The sequence below is a fragment of the Chamaea fasciata genome, unplaced genomic scaffold, assembly GCF_029207755.1.
Source record: "Chamaea fasciata isolate MVZ Bird 193981 ecotype frontalis unplaced genomic scaffold, bChaFas1.0.hap1 SCAF_26, whole genome shotgun sequence".
Lineage (NCBI taxonomy): Eukaryota > Metazoa > Chordata > Aves > Passeriformes > Sylviidae > Chamaea > Chamaea fasciata.
Window position 1 is genome coordinate 824,903 of NW_027094111.1, and position 21,773 is coordinate 846,675.

The 21,773-nt window shown below is 58.9% G+C and overlaps 2 protein-coding genes across 5 annotated transcripts; both read left to right on the forward strand.

Moving 5' to 3' along the window:
- Positions 1–840: 840 nt before the first annotated feature.
- PAFAH2 (platelet activating factor acetylhydrolase 2) lies at positions 841–5,495 on the forward strand. The gene is made up of 11 exons (XM_066204342.1): positions 841–900; positions 1,740–1,839; positions 1,986–2,133; positions 2,292–2,388; positions 2,486–2,554; positions 2,647–2,761; positions 3,991–4,104; positions 4,367–4,458; positions 4,556–4,726; positions 4,839–4,987; positions 5,182–5,495. The coding sequence occupies exons 2-11, from the start codon at positions 1,756–1,758 to the stop codon at positions 5,274–5,276; spliced, it is 1,134 nt and encodes a 377-aa protein (XP_066060439.1). The 5' UTR covers positions 841–900; positions 1,740–1,755; the 3' UTR covers positions 5,277–5,495.
- Positions 5,496–15,866: 10,371 nt separating this feature from the next.
- STMN1 (stathmin 1) lies at positions 15,867–21,262 on the forward strand. Of its 4 annotated transcripts, none has more exons than XM_066204405.1 (5): positions 15,867–15,888; positions 18,610–18,680; positions 19,380–19,552; positions 20,293–20,484; positions 20,752–21,262. In XM_066204405.1, exons 2-5 carry the CDS (start codon positions 18,668–18,670, stop codon positions 20,818–20,820), a joined length of 447 nt encoding a protein of 148 aa, XP_066060502.1. In that variant the 5' UTR covers positions 15,867–15,888; positions 18,610–18,667; the 3' UTR covers positions 20,821–21,262. The 4 variants fall into 4 exon arrangements, with proteins under 4 accessions (XP_066060502.1, XP_066060501.1, XP_066060503.1 ...); XM_066204404.1 differs by lacking the exon at positions 15,867–15,888 and adding an exon at positions 17,103–17,165; XM_066204406.1 differs by lacking the exon at positions 15,867–15,888 and adding an exon at positions 18,040–18,116.
- The last annotated feature ends 511 nt before the right edge of the window (positions 21,263–21,773 follow it).

Sequence of the window (21,773 nt, forward strand, 5' to 3'; positions counted from 1 at the left end):
GTCCCACGGCTCTGTCCGCCCAGCGTGTGCCTCAGTTTCCCCAGTCACCCAGGGGAGCCTGGGCTGGGGCTGCGTGTGTGGGAGCTTGCTGGAGACGGTTTTCACCAAATCTTTGGGTATTTATTTGCCAGCCTGGCTGGCTCGGCCCCGCAGGGAATTAATCCCTGGCCGCATAGGGGATTACTGGGGACCTGGGGCCGCTTTAGCTCCAGAAGGCGGATTAAGCGAAGGACAGGGAACGTGGGGATGGGCAGTGAGAGCCCCAGAGCGGCGCTGGCCTCTGGGGGGGACAAGGGGACAGTCCCGGGGACAGGAACCCGGCTGGGTACAGACACGGACATGGACAGGGCAGCCCTGGGCTTGGGGTGCTGCCCATGGGCCCTATGGAGGGCCACGGCTGCCAGGGGGGGACTGGGGTAGTGCCCTGAACTGGGGCACTGGGAGCTGTCATTTCGTGTTGGTGACACTGGGATCTGTGTCCTGTCCCAGGGTCAGTGGCTGCCGTGATTTCGGACTGGTGACACTGGGATCTGTGTCCTGTCCCGGGGTCAGTGGCTGCCGTGATTTCGGACTGGTGACACTGGGATCTGTGTCCTGTCCCGGGGTCAGTGGCTGCCGTGATTTCGGACTGGTGACACTAGGAGCTGTGTCCTGTCCCGGGGTCAGTGGCTGCCGTGATTTCGGACTGGTGACACTGGGAGCTGTCATTTCGTGCCGGTGACACTGGGATCTGTGTCCTGTCCCGGGGTCAGTGGCTGCCGTGATTTCGTGCTGGCGACACCGGGAGCCGTGTCCTGTACTGGTGGCTACTGGGAGCTGTAGTCCAGGGCCACGGGAAGCACCGGGAGCTGTAGGGCAGAGTACACTGGGACGTGCTGGGAGCTGTGACCCGGTGTACTGGTGTGTGCGGGGAGGGGGACACTGGGGGTTACCGGGTGCTGGGAGGGCACGGAGGGAACCTTGGAGCTGGGACAGCCCTGGAAGCTTGGGAGGGGCACAGGGGGAGCCCGGGGGGTGGGGGGCACCGGGAGCTTTTGGGGAGCACTGGGAGTTCCGTGGGTGAGGGCACTGGGAGCTGGGGTGGAACTGGGAGGCGCTGGGGGCTGCGGGGAGCAGAGGGAACTGTCAGGAGCACTGGGAGCTGGGGGCCGCTGGGGACTGGGGGACGACTGGGAGCTGCGATGGTGACTGGGGGCGCTGGGGGGAGCGCTGGGAGCTGCAGGGACGGCTCCGGGGGACGGGCACTGGGAAGCGCTGGGAGCTGTAGTCCGGCTGCGCGTACTGGGAGGTGTAGTCCGGGCTGGGGCCATACTGGGAGGTGTGGTCCGGGTTCCCAGCGCATACTGGGAGGTGTGGCCCCGCAGCCCCGGGCGCTGCTGGAAGCTGTAGTTCTGCACTGGGGGATGCAGGGTCCCGTCCCCCCGGGTGGGTGCCAGCCCCGCACTGACCCCTCTGCAGTGTCCCCAGCCCTCTGTCCCCGCTGGAGGGGGGACAGGACCCTCAGCAGGGTGGCCGTGGGGCAGCCCCCGATTCCCGGGAGAGGAAAGGGGGGATCTCATCCCTGAGCAGCCCCGAGGGGCTGTGCCCTGGGGACTCGAGGACACGGATGGAACTGGGGGGGGGAGGTCTCTGGGGGCTGCCCGGGGTCTGGGCAATGGCAGAGGGGTGGGGAAAGGAGGAGGGGGCCAGTTGGGGTCCCTGGGGTGGGGGACAGACCCTGACCCGGTGTCCCCGCCCAGGCTCGGCTGCGGCAGCATGGGGGCGATGCTGGCGCTGCCCCCGGGGCAGGGACCCCACCAGGTGGGCTGCACGGATGTCATGGTGGGCCACACGCGGCAGGTAGGGCCATGGGGACGGGGATGAGGGCGGGGACAGGGGGACAGGCTGCCGTGCAGAGCAAGGGGGCTGCAGCCAGCTGGTTTTGGACACGGCCACCACCCTCTGTGCTGTCCCCACTGTGTCCCCCCCTTCCTTGTCTCCCTCAGGGGCTCTTCCTCCGCCTCTTCTACCCGTGCGTGCCGCGGGCGGGGGCCGCGGAGCCGCTCTGGATCCCGCGCTCCGAGTACTGCGGGGGCCTGGCCGATGCCGCCCTGGGCCGGCGCTGGTGCTCCCCCCTGCTCCGCATGGCCGTCGGTGAGGGGACATCCCCGCCCTGGGGATCCCCGCTCCCTGGGGACCCCCAGCCTGGTCCGAGCCCACCCCCGTGCCGGGGCGGGTGCTGCAGGGACCTGTTCCAGCGGCACCCCCTGCCCGTGTCCCCCCCTCTCCTGGGGGGTTTCTTCTCCCCGCAGGCTCCTGCAAGGTCCCGGTGAGCTGGAACGGGCCCCTCGAGCCCCGCAGCAGCGGTTACCCCCTGATCATCTTCTCCCACGGCCTGGGAGCCTTTCGGTACCGCGAGCCCCGAGCAGGGCTGGGACGGGCGTGTGGGATCGGGATGGCCCCGCTCACACCTGCCCTGACCCCTGTGCTCCCACCTCCCTTCCAGGACCTTGTACTCTTCAGTCTGCACTGAGCTGGCATCCTGGGGCTTTGTGGTGGCAGCGCTGGAGCACAGGTGGGTGCCCAGGTCCCCACCACATTCACGCTGGGGCTGGTGGGACATGGTGCCCAGGGGGGAGCTGCCGGTGTCCCCTCCTGCCCCCACAGGGACCATTCTGCTGCCGCCACCTATTTCTGCACAGCGGAGCCTGGCACAGAGGAGTGGATCCCCTTCCAGCGGGTGCCCCAGGGGCAGAAGGAGTTTTATTTCCGAAACAAGCAGGTACCAGGGCAGGGGGTTCAGGGTGGGCAGAGGGGAGGTCTGAAATTCCCCCTGCAAGCCAGGCTGGCCCTGCATCCCTGGGGATGCTCTTCCCAATCCTGTGTTGCTGCAGTGCTGTGCCTGAGCTTTCTCCTTGGAGATGAGAAAAATCTGTTCAAGCCGTTTCTCTCTTGTTTCCCGGGGTCTGTCTGTCCTGGCAGGAGCCAGGCTGGGCTTTGCCACGGCCCTGGATAATGTCCCCACGCCCTGGGGAGAGCAGGACTCTGTGCCCAGCCCAGCTCTGCACCGGCTGCTGGGTTTGTTCCCACATTGGATTTTTGTCTCTCTGGGATTATCCCGGACAGCTGCTTGCTGGGGAGCAGGAAGGTTTCCTGCTGAGCCAAGTTCCCCCCCTCTGTTTGTTTCTGCCTCATTTAAAAGGACAACAGCAAGTGAAGATTAGTCGTGGAAAGGCTCTCTAGGAACGGAGGTGCTTTTGGCAGCCTTAAATCACCTCCCAGCCTGTTCTTTTTGTGTGTGCTCTGCCTCATGGCACATTGCGCAGAAAAGGGAGCACAGTTTTCCTGAGCCCACGAGCAGGAATGGGGAAGGAGAAAGAGAAAGGACTGATAAATAGAAGGAAAGAGTTGCCAGGTCAATCTCAATTCCAGCATTTTCTGTGTTGCAGGGAGTGGGAGACAGGTTTTCAGTGGAGTTTTTTGTCACCTGTCACCTTCAATGTGCACAGACATCAGCACTGGTGTCCTTAGGGCAGCTGAGGACGTGGCCTCAAAGTGGCTCCAAGTCAGGGCATCCTCTCCCTGAATTATTTGGGATTTTAGGATGCTCCTGGGTGGTGCCCCTGAGCTGGGTTTTAGGGGGACACCCCAAATCCAGGTTCGCTCCTGGGTTGGGGGTTCTGGGGTCCCTGTGGGGGTTTGGAGCAGGGGGTGGCTCGGCTGGGGGGCAGCTGGTGAGGATCCCAGGCTCTCCCTCCTCTGCTCCCCCCCAGAGCAGAGGCTTTTGCTCATCTGGTGCCAGATTGACTGAATTAAAAGCAAACATCAAAGAGGAACCATTCCAAAGCCGCGCCGTGTCCCTGTGGGAGCCTCGCTCATGCTTTGGGATTTGCCCCAATCCAGGGAGAGAAGCACTGCAGGAGCGAGCCTGGATGGGCCCCGGGGGGAAGATGTGACCCCAGATTGGTGGCTTTGGGGCTGGGTTTGCCAGGGAAGGGCTGACTGTTGCAGGTTCACCAGAGGGCTCAGGAATGCGTGCGGGCGCTGCGGCTCTTCCAGGACATCGCTGGTGGCAGATGTGCCCCCAACATCCTTCACCAGGGCTGGGATCTCTCCGTGCTGAAGGTACCTGGCTCTGCCTGGGGGGGCTCGGGGTGCCCCTTGGCGGCAGGATCAGTTCTGGCTGCCTGAGACTTTTCCTCCTGGGACAAGAGGGGTCGGTGCAGAGCCCCAGCCTTCCACCAGAGCCCATCAGCGATGGGACACGGCATTTCCCCCCTTCCAGGGAGACTCTGCTGGTCTCCCCTTGGCTTTTTATTCCCTAATTAGAGACCTCCAGCCCCCGTGAGGTTTGGGCTCAGACTCCTCAGCCCTCTCCCTTTTGCAGGACAACCTCGATCTGACCAAAGTGGCCGTCATGGGCCATTCCTTCGGGGGGGTGACAGCGGTGCTGGCCTTGGTGAAGGAGCCCAGCTTCAGGTGAGGCATGGCAGGGACAAGGAGCTGCCGAGGCTCCCGGGACACGGGCTCATCCTGGGGGGAAGGGGAGCTGTGGTGGGTGCCTGTCCTGCTCCAGGTGTGCCGTGGCTCTGGATGCCTGGATGTTCCCTCTGGAGAACCTGCTGTACCCCGAGGTGCCCAAGCCCGTGCTCTTCATCAACACTGAGAAGTTCCAGACTCCGGAGAGCGTGGCCAAAATGAAGAGGTTGAGCTCCAGAAACAGCCAGACGAGGATTGTGACCGTGCTGTGAGCCAGGGGCTGGCACCCCCCGCTGCAGGGACCACCTGTGGGTGTCCCAGCAGGAAAACCTCCGGGTTCTGCTGCACGTCCCACTGATGCACATCCCTCCCCTGTGCAGGGGAACCGTTCACGAGGACCAGACCGACTTTGCCTTCCTCCCTGGGAAGCTCTTCAGCTGCATCTTCGGCAGGAGGGGGACCCTGGACCCGCAGAGGGCTCTGGCCATCACCAGCCAGGCAGCTCTGGCCTTCCTGCAGAGGCACCTCGGTACGGCCCAGCCTGGGGGAGCAGCCTGGGGGCTTGGGGGGCACCAGAGCTCACTGGTTTGGGGGGGCTGTGGGGCAGGCTCTGCCCCCCGGGGCTTGGGGCTGGTTCTTCCCCTCTCAGGGGTCCGGTGGCTGCCCCTCGGTGGCTGTTGTCACCCGTCTGAGGTGATCCTGTCACCGTCTGTGCCCCCGCAGAGCTGGAGGAGGAGTTTGGTCAGTGGGACGAGCTCCTGGAAGGTGTTGGGGACTCGGTGGTTCTGGAGTCGCCCTTTGCCCGCTCGCGCCTGTAGCTGCCCCGAGGGCACAGCTGGAGCTGGGGACTCCAAAGTGACTCCTGCCTGCCCGGGATGGAGGAGCCAGGGAGGGCAGGAGGACCCCTGAGGAGAGCAGGATGTGGGCACAGTGCTGGTGGTGCCCGGAGTGCCCGGGGAATGTGCCAGGAGAGCCCTCCCTGCTCGTGTGCCTGCGCTGAGGGCCGAGGGAATAAAACCCCCAGGGAAAAAGCCTGAGTTGGGTGTCACAGAGTAATAAAACCACAGAGAGGGTTGGGTTGGGTTGGAAGGGCCTTTAAAGACCATCCCCAGCTTCGCTGTGGGTTGGGGGTGGTTCAGCCGCGGCTACAAGAGATGCAGCATCGGGGCTTCAAGCACAAGGGAAAGGAAAATCCTGGGATTGTCCTGGAGAGCCGTGCAGATGGCTGACTCCACGCCTAAACTCTGCAGGGGGAAGGAAGGAGGATGGTTTTCAGCAGGCTGACTGGAGGGAGGAGTCTCCGAGCACGCAGTGGGATGCGGGATGGGGACTGGGATCGGCCTCGGGGGTGGGAGGGAGACATCCCATCCTGTCTGTGCGGCGCCACCAGCGGTGCCGCTGCCCACAGGGCACCCGCGGCACATCCCGGCTCACTCCAGACATGTCAGGGGCGCTTTGTGAGGGGGCTCCGACCCTCAGCCGTCCCGAGGAGGGGCTGGGGCCGGGGGGGCGGCCGGGGCTTGTCCCGGGGGTGGGTCCTGGCCGCCTGTGCGCTGGCAGAGGCAGCGCGATGCTGCAGCCCGGTCCTGCAGCGCTGTCTCCCGTGCATCGTCCCCGCCGCCCTGCAGGGGACACCGGGCTGCTGGCGGCTCCGTCCCCTGCTGCCCAGCGCGGGATCTGCAGGCGACAGTGGGTGACACCAGCACAGCCCGTTCCCAGGGGACCAGGGGATGGCAAAGCAGCGCCGGTGCCGGGGTTATTGGTGTCACCGTGACGGTGATGTCCTCACCGCCCGGGCACGGAGCGAGGAGCAGCCCCAGGATGGCCTGGGGACGGCACAGCAGCTCAGCAGCACAGGGGACAACCCCCGGCACAGGGGGCAGCCCTCAGCACAGGGGACACCACCCAGCACACGGGACACCCCCCAGCATAGGGGACACTCCTCAGCACTCCTGGGGGTGCCCTGGCTGTCCCTGGGGGTGCCCTGGCTGTCCCTGGGGGTGCCCTTGCTGTCCCCTAGGTGTCCCAGGGGGTGCCCTGGCTGTCCCTGGGGGTGCCCTAGCTGTCCCCTAGGTGTCCCTGGCGGTGTAGGCCTGGGCTCAGGCTGGGGTGTGGCAGCCAGCGGGGACAGGGCCGTGCCGGGGTGGCTGGGGGACATCCAAGGTCGCGGGATGTGACGGATGCTGCGGCTGAGCCCGACAGGTCCCGGCCTAACAGCGAGAGACAGCGACTGGTGCGGAAATCAAATCCCATTTTCCTGCCGGGATCAGCGCGGCCGGCTCGGCGCTGGCAGCCACGGGGGAAAGGCGGCACAGCCAGACAGGCTGGGAATTCTGCGGGGCTCTTATGTAAAGGCTTTCAGACACCGGCTCTGCCCAGGGGGGCTCTGGCGTGCCTTAACCCTTCGCTGCTCGGGGAGCTCATCATTCCCTCCCCGGTGCCTGTGGAGCAGGGGGGCGGGCAGGCATCCTCCTCTCCCACCCCACATCCCTCTGTTCCCTGTTCCAGAGCAGGGGGGCCGGCAGGCATCCTCCTCTCCCATCCCACATCCCTCTGTTCCCTGTTCCAGAGCAGGGGGGCAGGCAGACATCCTCCTCTCCCATCCCACACCCCTCTGCCCCCTGTTCCAGAGCTGCCCACCGCCACACTCCCGCATTGCTTTTGTGCCTCTGAGGAAAAACCCTGCCAGAAAAGGAGCTCCAGAACGCCCCGAGGCCGCCTGGGCAGGGCAGACGCCCTCCTCCCTCTCTGTTTCCTGTGGGATGCGTGGTGCAGGAGCCTCGCAGGCCATCCTCCTCATGCACCGACCCGCGGTATCTGCTCCAAAATCCAGCCCGGAGGCCTGTCCTGGCCCGGGCTCCCTCCCTGTGCCGATGTCCATCGCCGCTCCGCAAACCCCGGCGGGGCTCCCCGGGAAAGGTGTTTGTTGTCCCCGGAGTGCTGCGGCCCCAGCCCCGCAGCCGCTGGGATGGGGGAGAGAATCAGAGAGCCGAGGAAAGCTGTGGGCTGAGCTGAAGGCAGTTTAATAGGAACAGCAAAAGCTGTGTGTGTGCAAGCAGGGGGAGGCCAGGAATTCATTCCCCGCTCCCCATGGGCGAGCAGGGGTTCAGCCACTGCCGAGGGGGAGCTGGGGGAACAAACCCATCGCTGCCAGTGCTCCCCCCTTCCTCCTCCCTCCTCCTGGTTCCTATCCTGAACATGGTCTGGGATATCCCTGGGGTCAGTCGGGGTCACCTGTCCCAGCTGTGCCCCCTCTGTGCCCCCCCGCCCCATAGCCTGGTCCCCGGGGGTGACAGAGGAGCAGGAAAGGCCTTGGCGCTGTTCAAAGGCTGCTCAGAGACAACAAAACATCTTTGTGTTATCAACCCTGCCTTCAGCACAAACCCAAACACGGCCCCGGCACCGAAATTAACCCTGCCCCGGCCCCAACCCAGCACATCCCCACATCCCCACATCCCCAAACCCCACATCCCCACATGCCCACATCATCCCCACATCATCCCCACATCCCCACATCCCCACATCCCCACACCCCACATCCCCACATCCCCACATCATCCCCACATCATCCCCACATCATCCCCACATCATCCCCACATCATCCCCACATCCCGGCTGGCTGGGATTGCTCTGCTGGCCTGGGGCTGGGCAGGGAAGGGGCTGGGGGGCTCTGCAGGGACTGAAATCATCCCCGGTGGCAGCACGGGGCTCTCTGGGGTGTCCTGGGCTGCTGCAGGCTGCCTGTGCCACACCGGGAGTTAAAGGTTATCCCAGGCCGGGACCTCTGCCTCTCTGCCCACACAGAGGTTGGGGTTTGGATGCGAACTCTGGGGTTTTACACCCCTAAATCCAGAGGGGTTTTGTTCCTCAGGGATGTGGGAAGGAAACGCCGGCCCCGTTACTTTGTGGGGTCGGCCCTGGGAGCCCCCAGCTGCAGGATGGCAGCCCCAAGGGATGTTCCCTTCCAGCCCAGCATCCCAGTGGGTCTGCCCTGCTCTGATATTCAAACCCACGCCTTTAAAAATTAAAAAAAAAAAACAAACCCCACAGAAAACCAACCCCAAACAAAACAAACGGCGCTGCCCATTGATATTCCCCTCACAGCTGTGCCTGCAGCATGGCTGGGCTATGAATGGACACATTCCTTTTCCCACCAAAGCTTCCCACTCCTGGAGCTGAAATCCCACAGAGTCAGCACAGCCCCAGCTCCTCACATCTCAGAGTCTCCTCCTGCCCTCCTCTCCCTCCTGGGAGCCCCTTCCAGGGCACATCCCTGCAGCAAACCCAAATTCCCAGCTCCAGCCCCTCGCTGCCATCCACAGAAAACCTCATTTGCTCGATTGGAGCTTCCCTGTTGATTTAATTAATGCAAATCCAGACACGTGTTAAACCTCCTTGTAATTACCGTAAGGCTCTCGTGGTTTTTGTTGGGTATTTTATTTTTTTCCCCCCATTTTCCTGGTGTTTTTAAGGGAAACAGTGAGGCCTGGATTCACAACAGCCAGTGGAGGTGCAGGGCTGAGCCCAGTGGGAGCTCTGGGGGCTCAGTGTCCAACCCCAAAGACCAGCCTGGACCAAAGTGCAGTGCTGCCCCAACGCCAGGCAGCACCTCCTTGAGCAGAATTCCCTAAATCCCTGTGACTGGTGACGATTCACTTGCTCTCATGTCAGGATTTTTTCCACTGGAAGAATCACAGCTTTGCTCTGGGTGAGACACTGAAGGGGGGAAAAAAAAAAATAATCAAGTTTCTGGCTCTCTGAAGTGAATTTTTTATCATCTCCTCCTTCAGCTGAGCAGGCTGGATGCTCCCAGTCACGAGGGATTCAGCTCCACATTTAAATCTTGCCCAGTTCCTCCCACGCCGGGCCCCGGGGCAGGACAGACCCTGGGGATGTGGAGCTGCAGGCTGGGTGTTCTCCCCATTCCCTGCCCTCCAAAACGCAGCACCACGGGCCAGGAGGGCTCCTGCTCCCCCAGCCAGCTGCTCCCAAGGGATTCTTGAGGCACAAACGCTTTTCCCAGCAGCTTTCCCTCCGTGGCAGGAGCCCCATTTGGGGCTGGAGCCATCTCTTGCCACCCCAGGGATGATTGCTGGATAAACGGGGGGGGAAAGGGCTGAGGAGGGAAACAGAGAGGGAAGAGGGGCTGTGTGAGGTCTCTCTGCTCTGAAAAAGCCACCGAGACAGATTGGAATGATGCATTCTGGGCTGCATCCAGCTTTCCCCCTTGTTAGGAAGGACAGGCTGAGCTCAGCTCGGTGTGGTGGAGAGGAAAGTGGGGAGCTGGGTGAGCAGGACACCCCAGCTCCTCCTTTTTAACCCTTTAGCTCACATTTTCACCCCAAAACGTGGTGCTGAGAGCGCCAACAGCCCTCCCTGGGTGACTCCAGAGCCCCCAAACCCGTTCAGGCTGTCTTGTCCCTCTGACAACATTCAGCGCACAATGCCTTAGCTGGGGGTTGTGTTTGGGGGGGGTTATTTGTTTTTTAATTTCATTAAAACAAAGCCCTTGTGTTGCCCATCGCACGAGGGTGCCTCTCCTCTCAGGGTGTTGATTTTGGCGTGGAGCAGCAGATTGCTGCTTGATTGTATAAAAGATGGATGTCTTTTCCAGCAGAAAGGCTGGCTTTGTCTGTTCTCGCAGCCACAGTGGATGTGTCAGGTTCCTTTGTCTTTTAATTTATATATTGATCTATCACGGGCTCAAATTAGTATGGGGAAAAAAAAGAAAAAAGGGATCAAACAGCACGGGGCAAATGTTAAGTGCAGGTGTTGTTTCCGTGCTGGTATTGCTGAGGTGCCGGGGAAGGGAGCAGGAATTAACCCATTTAATGTGGAATTGTCGCTGGGGACAGGAGGGGAGCTGCTCCTTGTCCTGAGAGGATCCAAAACGTGGAAACACAGATCTGGCCTGAAGCCCAAACATCCATAAAACCCCACCCCGGACTCATCTCCCGGGCTCGCAAATCCCGTGGGAAGAGCCCCCCAGTGTCTGATGGATCCCACCCACAAACACCTACAGATATTCCACGGGAAAACCAGCTGTGGCTGTTCCTCTGGGTTCTCCTGCATCCCCTGGGTGTGGGGACGGGGGGGAGGACACCTCAAAATTCTGCCTTTTGGCCAGAACTTCAGCCTCACGCGGAGTCTGCAGGACCCAGGCACCCGAGAACTGCAAATCCACCTGTTCCCCAGGTGGGAGAGCTCCTGAAAAAATAAACCGCTGCTCCCATCCGGCTGGGCACTGATTTTGCCAGGGAAACCGCGCTGATTTCGGGTGGCCCAAGAGCTCTGCACCCGGAATTATTTTCACACTTGCCCTTTGTGGGGGCTGTGGCAAGCCCATTCATTTTGTTTGTTTGATACCGGGGCAGTCATATTCCTTTAAGAGGATTCCCACCCCTCAACTCCTCCCCTCGTGACTCTTCCAGGCCACATTTTGTCTTGGAAGGGTGGGAGTATTTTTAACCATATCACGCCAGGGAAGTATTAATAGCACAATGGGCTCGCTGAGCTGCTGCTGGAGCTGAATCCATATTTTAAACCCAAGCAACTAATTAGGAGGTGGGGAATAATTAGTGCTATACCCAGCTTTTCTTCAGCTCCCCACCTCACCCCTTCCCATTTTCAGAGCTCCACGGCAAATGTCTGTGCTGGAATGTTCTGTGGCTGTTGAATATTTTATAGCCCCTCCATGCATTGCTATTCCATGTGGTTGTCAGGATCCCAGCGTCTCCTGCGCTGCATCCCGGCTGCCTCTGACACTCTGGGAATGCGATCAGTGCCTGGAGAAATGGAAAAACCCCGAAGCCCCCGAGCCCCGTCCCTCCCTCGTGCTCCCGATGCGGCTCGGAGCGGCACCCAGGTTATTTTTGAGCCCTCGGCAGGGAGATGTTTACGGGCTGCCTGGAATAGCAGGAGCTCTCGGCGCTCCAGATGGAAATGCAAATTTGCCGGCTCGGCTTCGGGAGCAGAGCGGGAGGAGCGGGGAGGGAGCGGGGGAGGAACGGGCCGGGGCTGGGCTGGGAGAGCTCCGGGATGGCTCCGAAATGTGTCTGTGGACACGGGGAGGGTGCGAGGCAGCGGCCACAGGGACCTGTCTGAGGCAGGAGAGCACACCTGCAGGGATGGGGATGGAAATGGGACCACGGGATAACGGGATAATGGGATAATGGGGGTGGGAATAATGGGGATGGGAATAATGGGGATGGGGATGGGAATAATGGGGATGGGAGTGGGGATGGGGATGGGAATGTGAATGGGGAATGGGAATGGGGATGGGAATAATGGGAATGGGGATAGGGATGGGAATGGGGAATGGGAGTGGGGATGGGGATGGGAATAATGAGAATGGGAATGGGGATGGGGATGGGAATGGGAATAATGGGAATGGGGATAGGGATGGGGATGGGAATGGGAATAATGGGAATGGGCATGGGAATGGGGATGGGGATGGAAATAATGGGAATGGGGATGGGAATAGGGATGGGAATAGGGATGGGGATGGGAATGGGGATGGGGATGGGAATGGGGATGGGAATAATGGGAATGGGGATAGGGATGGGAATGGGGAATGGGAGTGGGGATGGGGATGGGAATAATGAGAATGGGAATGGGGATGGGGATGGGAATGGGAATAATGGGAATGGGGATAGGGATGGGAATGGGGAATGGGAGTGGGGATGGGGATGGGAATGGGGATAGGGATGGGAATGGGGAATGGGAGTGGGGATGGGGATGGGAATGGGGATGGGAATAATGAGAACGGGAATGGGGATGGGAGTGGGAACAATGGGAATGGGGATGGGAATAATGGCAATGGGGATAGGGATGGGAATGGGGAATGGGAGTGGGGATGGGAATGGGAATAATGAGAATGGGAATGGGGATGGGGATGGGAATGGGAATGGGCATGGGAATAATGAGAATGGGAATGGGGATGGGGATGGGAATGGGAATAATGGGAATGGGGATAGGGATGGGGATGGGAATGGGAATAATGGGAATGGGCATGGGAATGGGGATGGGGATGGAAATAATGGGAATGGGGATGGGAATAGGGATGGGGATGGGAATGGGAATGGGGATGGGAATAATGGGAATGGGGATGGGAATGAAAATAATGGGAATGGGGATGGGGATTGGGGTGGAAATGGGGATGGGAACATGGATGGGAAAAGGAACGGGAATGGGAAGGGGAATGGGGATGGGAATGGGGATGTCCTGCGGGATGTTCCGCCGCAGAGAAGAACCCGCACCGGGGCCGCGCCTGCCCGTGGGAGCGCCGCTGGTGTGAATCCTCGGCTCTCTAATAATAGTTGAGCTTGTGATGGAGCCTTTCCCTCGCCCCTGCCTCTCCCCAGCCATCTGTTCCCAAGAAACTTGTGGAATTCGTGTGGCTGAGCTCGGGGCCGCGTCTCTGGGAAGGGCAGCTGGCGGGGCTGGGGGAGAGCTCCAGGCAGGGCTTTGGGGCTGCAAAGCCCCGTTTTCCTGGGTATTAAAGGGTGGAAAACATCCCCGGGCAGGTTGGGAAGGGGCTTCTGCTGTCCCCGGCCCCGGCTGGGTCAAAGGCTAAGGAGGAAGAGCAGACCCTGGGGCAGTGGGGATGGGTGAGAACCCCTGTCCTTATTGCAGGGCCCTTTCTGAGGGTTTGGGTATTTTTGAGGAGGCAAACAGCGTTCCTGCAGCCCCTGCCTTTATTCCATTAGGATCTCACATCCTTCTTGTGCTGCAGAGCCTCGTCACCCCCATCACCACAGGATTTGGGTGTCAGTCCTGTGGCTGCATGCAGAGGGGTGAACGTGACATTTCTGGGCTCTGTTGCCCCAATATCAAAGCGATTAATTGATATTTCCGTCCCCGCGGCTGCAGGCGCAGTCGCCATCTGTGCTCAGCGCTTTAACTCCTCTCATTTAAGGGAGGAATTAACAGATTTCGAGTGAATTTCTCAACAAAACAACCTGTCTGATGGGCAAAAAATTCAATTATTTCCACCAGCGCATTGGGAGGTGCAAATTTATTCCGAAGGGAACATTTCCTTAATGGTGTTTTTCGGCATAAATATAGTACCAGTCCAAACACCTCCAGTAAACAAATATCAATTACCTTAAACGTTTCCTGCCCGTGGAAAAGCTTTCATTGTGAGGGAGACACTCCCTAAAAATCTGGGTTTGCTCTTCAGATCCACGGGCTCCTCGGCTGCCTTCGGATTAAAATGCGTTTTTTATCTGAAGATCAAGAATTTTTAAGGTTGGAAAAAGCCTCTGAGATCACAGAGTGGATTGAAAGAGATCTTGTAGCCCTTCCCTACCTCTGAGCTCCTTTTAAAATACTGCTTCCTCCAGCAGGCTGGTTATTAAATCTCTCAAACCGATCCACTGGGGTCAGATAATATATTGGATTTCTTGTTTTAAAATAAACTTTGCTAATTCGGGGGCAAGCATCACTAACCAAGGTGCTCCAAAACGTCCTCCGATTGACAAATAGACTGTCAGTCCCTCCACCACCACCGCTGCTTAAGGCTGGCAACTTAATACTCAGAAACCACATTTTCTTGTTGGAGATTAAATATTTTTGCAAGTTAAAAGAGCTGCCGTGGGCTGAGTTGTCGCCTAATTATGTCAGTCTCTTTGTGGGGTGTTTTGATAAGCACATCAGAGCAGAGGCTTTAATCTTTGGGCTAAATCTGATCACGTCACGTCCCGAATTCACACCCACCAGGAGCCCTCTGCTGAGACCTGGATTTCTGTGTTTCACCCAGAGCCCCAGGTTTGGGTTTTCGGTGGGGTTGAGCCCCCCTGGAGCACTGAGGGGCCGAGGGACACACTTTGGAGCGGGTGCTGCTATTGGATTCCCCACAGCCACCGGTCGTATTCCCAATTTTCAGAGCCTTTGTCCTTTCTGCTCTGGGAATGTCATCTGCAGGTCCTGCTGGGGTCCTTTATTTTCCTCAAAAGGCAGAAATTCATCTGGCAGAAACTCATTCTGATGTTACGTTTGGGCTTGAAACGGCGTTTGTCTTCTCCAAACTGTTTTGGGGCTAAATGTGACATTTTGGAGGATGTTTCTGCCACTGCTGCTGCCCTCTTAGTGGAAAAACTGGAATTAAAGCAAAAAAAAAAAAAAAAAAAAGGTTTTGTTGGTGATAAGGAATCCAGTAGATAAAAACTACCACAGCCACATGCTGAGGAGGGAAGAGTCTGTTTGGAACCGCAGCAAATGTGTCAATAAACACAAATCAAATGCAAATTAAATAAAAGCTTTTCATACACTCCATTCTCCTCGAGATCAGACAAAAATAAATGCCACATAAACAAACGGGGTTTATGAAACGCTCCAAAAATAAAACCACTCTTGCAACAAGGCCAAAAAAATGAGATTGCCTCCGTGTCTTTCCACCTGCTGGGAGCTCTTGTTCCTCCCTGGATCACAACAGTGCTCAAAGGGTTTGGTTCAAATCAAAACCAGCGGTGGCAGGTGCTGTAAAGGGCTTGGGGAAGAGCCTCATCCTAAAAGATAGGGCATGGAAAATGCCAGAGGAAAACGAGAGCAGGTCCCAAATCCTCTTCCCAGCTCTGTCAATAAGTTTCCCTCTTACATAAGAGAGTTCTTACCCGAAGGAAATATTTTTGGCTTTTAAGCCAATCTGCAAAGGAAGGTGAGCTACAATCAGGTTTTCTTTTCTTTCTTTTCTTTTTTTTTTTCCTTTTTTCTTCCTTTCCCCCCCAGAAAATCAGCTGGGAAGTGCTGGCATGACTGGTAGCTGTGTCTCAGCCTTGCAGCCCTCCTTCAAAGGCTGTGAAGGAAATCTCCTGCTCCCCTCCCCGGGGCTGAGCACGGAGCCAAGGCCCTCACACAGGTACCAGACCCAAAGCCCCGAGCCCAGGAAACCTCGTTTCCTCTGGGAAATCCGGGGATCATCCCGGGATAAGCTCATTGATTTGACTCAAAAGCATTAATATTAAAGCCTCCAACACACTGTTGGGCTGCACTGGTGATAATTAATAAATGATAAAGAGAAACACAGGCTGGTGGCAGGGGCTCTTGGCTGCTTTTGTCTCCCCACAGCGTTTCATCCAAGCGCTCAAGATGTTTCCTCGGGAAACTCGTGTGTTGTGGGTGCCGTGGATGTGTTTTCCCGGGGATGGAGCAGCCAGGGATGATCCCAAAGGGCCAAGCAGCCGCCTCAGGTTTCAGATCTCGGACCCGGGATCCCGAAAATCCCACAAAAAAGGTTCCACCAGGCAGCTGGAAAATGGCTCTTCCCGTGCCCACCCCGGCAGAAGCCTCTCCCAATTCTCGCAGCTCGGCGGCTGGATGTGGTTTCCATGGAAATAGACGTCAGATCAGCAAAAAACAGGGCCAGTGTTTAAAATAATCTCTGTTTTGAAAGCTTCCTGCCTTTCTGTCACAATATTAACCTTCCACAAGGTAGGATTCCTCTCTTTTTGGTGCAGAATCCTTGGGTTTAAGAGGGTGCACGGCGAGGGGGGGGTCTCAGAAAAGTCCCTTTTTTGGGATTGAGGGTGTGGAGGCTGCTGGGCTGGGGCTGTAGCGGAGGATTTGGTTGTGTGTCCATCTGCCTTTTGTGTGGATTGACTCTTGGTGTGGCCGGAGCGTGGGAACCACCACGGGAATTGCAAGGGATTCATCTGTGTGGGACACGTGGACAGGGAGTGGATTTGTTGGAGGCACGTTTGGGAATGGGACACTTCCCTGGGGCTGGCAGTGGCGTTGTCCTGCGGAGGGGAACACTCCCAGGGCAGATCTGTGCGGAGCCACCATGCCCATCCCGTGGAATCTGCACAAATTGGGTTTTTTCTGGATGTGCTTGAGCTCACTGGTGTCCTAAAGGAGAGGGTGGCCTGGCCCCCAAGACACCGTGGGACTGTCCTGTGGTGGCTGTGACCCTGAGAAGACCAAAGGGACTCGGTGGTCATCTTGATGATGCCCAGGAGCCCTGAAGTTATCGTGGCCCTGAGGTGGCCGTGCCCTTTACATCGGTGACCATGTCTCTGAGGTGACCGAGGTCTCAAGGCAAGTGGCCGTGGCTCTGAGATGACCATGGCTCTGAGATGACCACGATCTTGTGGTGACCATGGCCAGGAGGTGACCATGGCCAGGAGGTGACCATCGCTCTGAGCTGACTGTGGCTTTGGTGACCGTGGCTCTGGGTGACCGTGGCTCTGGGTGACCATGGCCATGAGGTGGCCGCAGCTCTGGTCATCCCAGCCACAGCCCCCCTCCCGCCATTCCCCCTGCCGGGCCGGGCACCGTGTCCACAGCACCGGCCCTGACGCCCCCGTCCTCCCCACCGCAGGGGTGACACACAAAGGGAGTCCCGGCAGCTCCGGGGGCAGCAGCGGGATCCCAGCGCGGGGCTCTGGGGGCCGGGGGTCCCTGGGGCCCGGGGGGCGTCGCGGTGGGGTCCCGCACCCCCCGCCCGGCCCGGGCCAAGCGCGGGGGCCGCCGCCCCCCGCCGGGGCCGAACTACAGCTCCCGGCGTGCCCCGCGCGGCCGGGGGTGGGGGGGCGCGTTGGTGAGGGGGTGGGCGCGAGCCCCCCCTCAGCCCCCCCCGGCGGGCGGCACGTGCCGGCGGGCTCGGCCAATCGGGGCGGGGCGGGGCGGGTCACGTGCCTTTGTTTGGCGCTTTTGTGCGCGGCGGGGCGGGCGCGAGCGGAGTGTGGCCGGAGCGGCGGCGCGGGCAGGTGGGTGCGCGGCGGGGCCGCTGCGGGGGGAGCGGGCACGGGCGGGCCGCGGCCGCGGAGCCCCCCTCGGGCCGCGCCCTCCGCCTCTCGAGAAGGCGGAGGAATAACGGGGGGACTGTGGGTGCTTCGCGGGTGTCCGGCGCCCCGTTGATGCGGGCGGCGGAGGGGTCCCGAGGGTGGCTGTCAAGGTGAGGCGGGGCTGCGCGCCGCTCCGCGGGCGCTCGGGGCGGAGGTCGCTTTTGTCCCCGCTCGCGGGCGTCGCGTCGCCGCCCGGTCTTGGGGCGTCGCGGTGACAAAGGGAAGGGAGACAATGGGGGGGATTCCTCGGATGTGTCCCTGTCGCCCCCGCGCCCCCATCGCTGAGGGGAAGGGGGTGTCTATTGTCCCTCAGCGAGGGGCGACGCCCTACCCGCGGCAGCGGCGCCCCCTCCCCTCCCCGCCATTGTTAGTGGGGAAGGGGCGGTATCCGGGCGGCCGCGCCCCGACGCCGGCGAGCCGTGGGGAGCCCTGTCGGAGCCCCCGGTCCCGGTGTCGCTGCCCGGCGCTCCCCGTCCCCTGCGCCCCTGCGGGGCTGAGGCGGGGGGGGGCGCGGCCCCGCACCTGAGGCGGGGGGCGGCAGGTGCCCGGATGTTGGCGCCGGCCCCGCCCCCTCCCTCGAGCCCCCTCGCGCGGGCGCGCGCGCGCTCTCCCCGGCGGTTTGAATTCGGTGCGGTTGGAGGGGCGGGGGCGGGCCGGGGGCGGGGCCTCCGCCGGCGCCTCGGCGGGGATTGGCTGCGGCTTCCGGGGGCGGGGCCCGGGGCGGGGCGTCCTCGCTCCGCGCCCCGGCCCCGCCCGGCCCCCGCAGCGGCGCCCCTTCAAACCCCCCAAAAAAACCTTTTTTCTTTTTTTTTTAAAAAAGACGGTTTCCAGACCTCCTTCTGGCATTTTTTAACGACGCGCCGTTTTCACGAGGTATCCTGGGCGGTGTGCGCCCTCGCTGTCTGCCGCGGTGTGAAGCATCTGACTTGAGCTGCGCAATTAAAACCGAATTTTAAATGAGCTCGGTTGCGCACATTTCAGATCCTTCGGGAGTAGCAGGAATCCTGGCTGGGCTGTCCTGTGATGCGTCATTTTTTTATTCCGCGAGCTTTTATATGGGTGTGAGAGCAGCGAAATCCCCGTAGTGCCGTGCTAAAACGGGGGTCTTTGTTCGAGTACCTTAAGGCGGAATAAAACAGATCGAAAACGCTTGAATATCACACAGATCCTACAACGGCAGTAATTCCATAACCTCTGGTATTCCCAGCACTGTCCATCAGCTCCACAAAACGCCTGGAATCACTGACTGCAGTGACCTACCTTGCCTGCCTTTTGTTCAGCAGCTCTAATTCTGTTTAGCAGTTTCTGTTAGAGGGAGCAGGATCCCTGTGCTGGCTGTTGAAAGGCGCATCTCTTTGTTACCTAGGAACCCACCTGACTGACCTTCTCCCAGGCTTGGCTTCTGGACTCTTATTTCCTTGGCCATGGCTACTTCTGGTAGGTAGAATTTTGTGTTAAATGCTCTCGTGTCTTTATTTTTTTTTTTTTTTGTTGTTGCCTCCTGATTTCCTCGTGAATAACTTCAAACCCGAATCTAGTGAAATGAGCTGCTGTCACCAGGCTTTTCTCCCATCTTGGGCGAGGCTGTTGAAGCTGGGTGGTGGTTGTGAAAACACCCCAAAAGAGGAGTCTGGCAGCAGATGGGCTTCAGCTCCCTGCAGCCATCTGCTCCCTCGGCAGAGCTGGCTGTCACCGAGACATCTCGGGGACCACGAGGCTGCAGCTGACGCCGTGCAGGGCTGGGGATACAGCCCTGCCTGCACATTGCTCTAAAAACCTTTTTGTTTGTAGTTCTTGGCTCTCTCAGGTTGCAGGCAAATTCATCCTCAGGTTTGTCACTGGAGAGAAAATGATTTTTTGATTTGAACTAATGAACTGGTTTTCACAGTTTGCGATGTTGAGGGCTAAATTAAACCGTCGGGTGCTTGGGGGATGTAGGATCCAGGCAGGATTGCAAAGGAGATTTCCCCGTTTTTGAACAGTATTGCTGTGCTGGAAACAAAGCTCCTGTCTCGGATGCCCTTCCTCAGGGAACTTGGTGGTGCTGAATTTTGAAAGGCTGTTTTTCATGTCACCTGAGCCAGATCCTGCATAAAAAAACCTCATTTTTGTGGCTTTTTCCCCGTCCATTCCCAGACATCCAAGTGAAGGAGCTGGAGAAGCGAGCCTCTGGGCAGGCCTTTGAGCTGATCCTCAGCCCCCGCTCGAAAGAAGCCGTGCCAGAGTTCCCTCTGTCTCCCCCAAAGAAGAAGGATGTGTCGTTGGAAGAGATCCAGAAGAAGTTGGAAGCGGCAGAGGAGAGGCGCAAGGTAAACCTGGAGCAGCTGGAGTGAGCTCTGCTCCACCACCTCTGGGGGGTTTGGGGCTCTTTTTTTCGTTTGTTCCTTGGGATAAGTGGGGGTTTTTTTATGGCAAATTGAATATTAATAGAACTTATTAGTGAAATCCCTGCGGCTCTTATGGAGCTTTATGGTCATGGTTTTGATTCCAAAGAGATTTTTTGAAGAAAGGCTGGGAGGAAGCATAGCTGAGAGGGGCAGCTCTTTCAGGAAGAAGCTGTTTTTCTTGTCTTTTAACACCAGAACGAGATGAGTTTTCTCCTAGAAAACGCAGCAGTGAATCTGTAATGAGAAGTTGGGGAATAAATTGTCTGCCTGATGAAAGATGTGGCTGGGGCTGCAGCCTGGAGGGTGGTGAGGCTTTGACTGAAGTGAGCCTGACCTGAATCTCAGTGATTCACCCCTCCGAGAAGGGAGGATCCTCAAGGAAAGTTCCATCAATATTAACATCAAAAAAGGAAAAAAAAAAAAAAAAATCCGTGTTCCCTCTCCAGAAAGATCCCATTTAACAAGACCTGCAAGTAATGACACGGACTGAGCTCTGCAGGTAGAGGTGGTGGCCAAATGCAGGTTCTGTGGGTGGCTGGGGGGGGAGCCCCAGGAGCACCGAGCTCCTGTTGGCACCAAAAGGCCCAAAGAAGGCCCCAAAACCCTGTGAGGGGCCGCGGCAGGTTCCCCTGCACACCCTCACAGCTGCCCCTGTCTCCTAGTCCCACGAGGCTGAGGTGCTGAAGCAGCTGGCGGAGAAGCGGGAGCACGAGAAGGAGGTGCTGCAGAAAGCCATCGAGGAGAACAACAACTTCAGCAAAATGGCAGAGGAGAAGCTGACCCACAAAATGGAAGCCAACAAAGAGAACCGTGAGGCACAAATGGCTGCCAAGCTGGAGCGCTTGCGGGAGAAGGTGGGTGGGGAGCCCTGGGGAAAGGAGAGGAAAAAACCCCCCCCCAAAAACCATCCCCACACCAGGAGGGTGCCCTGAACAGCTGGGGAGGGCTGGGGTGGCACGACTGGTCACAGATCTGCAAAAGGCTTTGCAGGATTGCAGCTCTGTGGGGACAGGGGTGGAGCTGGGGCAGCCTCTGGCCTCCCTGCAGCTCCAGCCCGTGCCCCCCCAGTGCTGTGGGCAGCCTTTCCCTGGATTTCACAGCCGCCTGCTGCTGTTTTTCAGGACAAGCATGTGGAAGAGGTTCGAAAGAACAAAGAAGGCAAAGACCCCGGCGAGGCCGAGACCGACTGACTCCGTTCTGGAAACTGACTCTCCCCCTCCTCCAAATATCCAAAGACTGTACTGGCCAGTGGTTTTCTCTTTGGTTTTGGTTCGGTTATATATATATTTTTTTTTAAGTTTCTTAGAAACTGATGTAGAACTGTAAAATTAGATCCAAACTGTACACTCGCTTTGGGGGCTAGAGGGGAGACCTTCCATGTGTCACTTTTCTAAAGTGTTGTCTTTCCAGTGTAGCTTTTTCTTCTTGTTGCATCCTTTTCTACGCCAGTGCACTCGCTCCTGGGTTGATGGCGAGTACTGTATCAGCTCTGTAAGACCTTTGTGCAAGGAATCTGTAGTAACTGTTCCATGCTGAATATCTGTTACACTTCAAACAAAAAATCTCTGACTGTCCAGTCTGCTAAAATCCTGCTGTAACCGAGTGACTCAATAAAGCTGCACAGTGCTGTTATCCCACGTTCCTTCCTCAGGAGCCCAGGGCAGGGTGGAGGGAAAGGGCTGAGCACGGCCACTGTGCCCCAGAGCCTGGCATTGTCCTGCTGTGACAATCGGGGCTTTGTGTGACACCTCAGCCCTGGCAGCTGGGGGCTGTTTGTGTCCCGGGGCCCCCAGCACCTCCCTGTGCTGGGCCATCCCCACAACCAGCCCTTGTTCCCGGGGCTGAGGGGCACAGCAGCACCCGCGCCCTGCCGGGAGGGTGGGAATCGTCACTCTGGTGTCACCCAGGTGTGCTGGGGTGGAGCAGCACCTGCCCACAGCCTGCTCTGCTGGGAGAGCTGGGAGGGGCTCTGGGGGAAGGTGGTTTTAGGTGGATTTGGAACAAAATCTCTGTGTTACACCCCAAACCCTTCCCCTGAGGACGGCCCCAGGCACTGGGGCTGTGAGCGGGCACCTCCCCACAGCCCCGCGGAGGTGACACTGGGGCCACTGCTCTGTCCTTCCTCTGTCCCTGATCCCGCCTT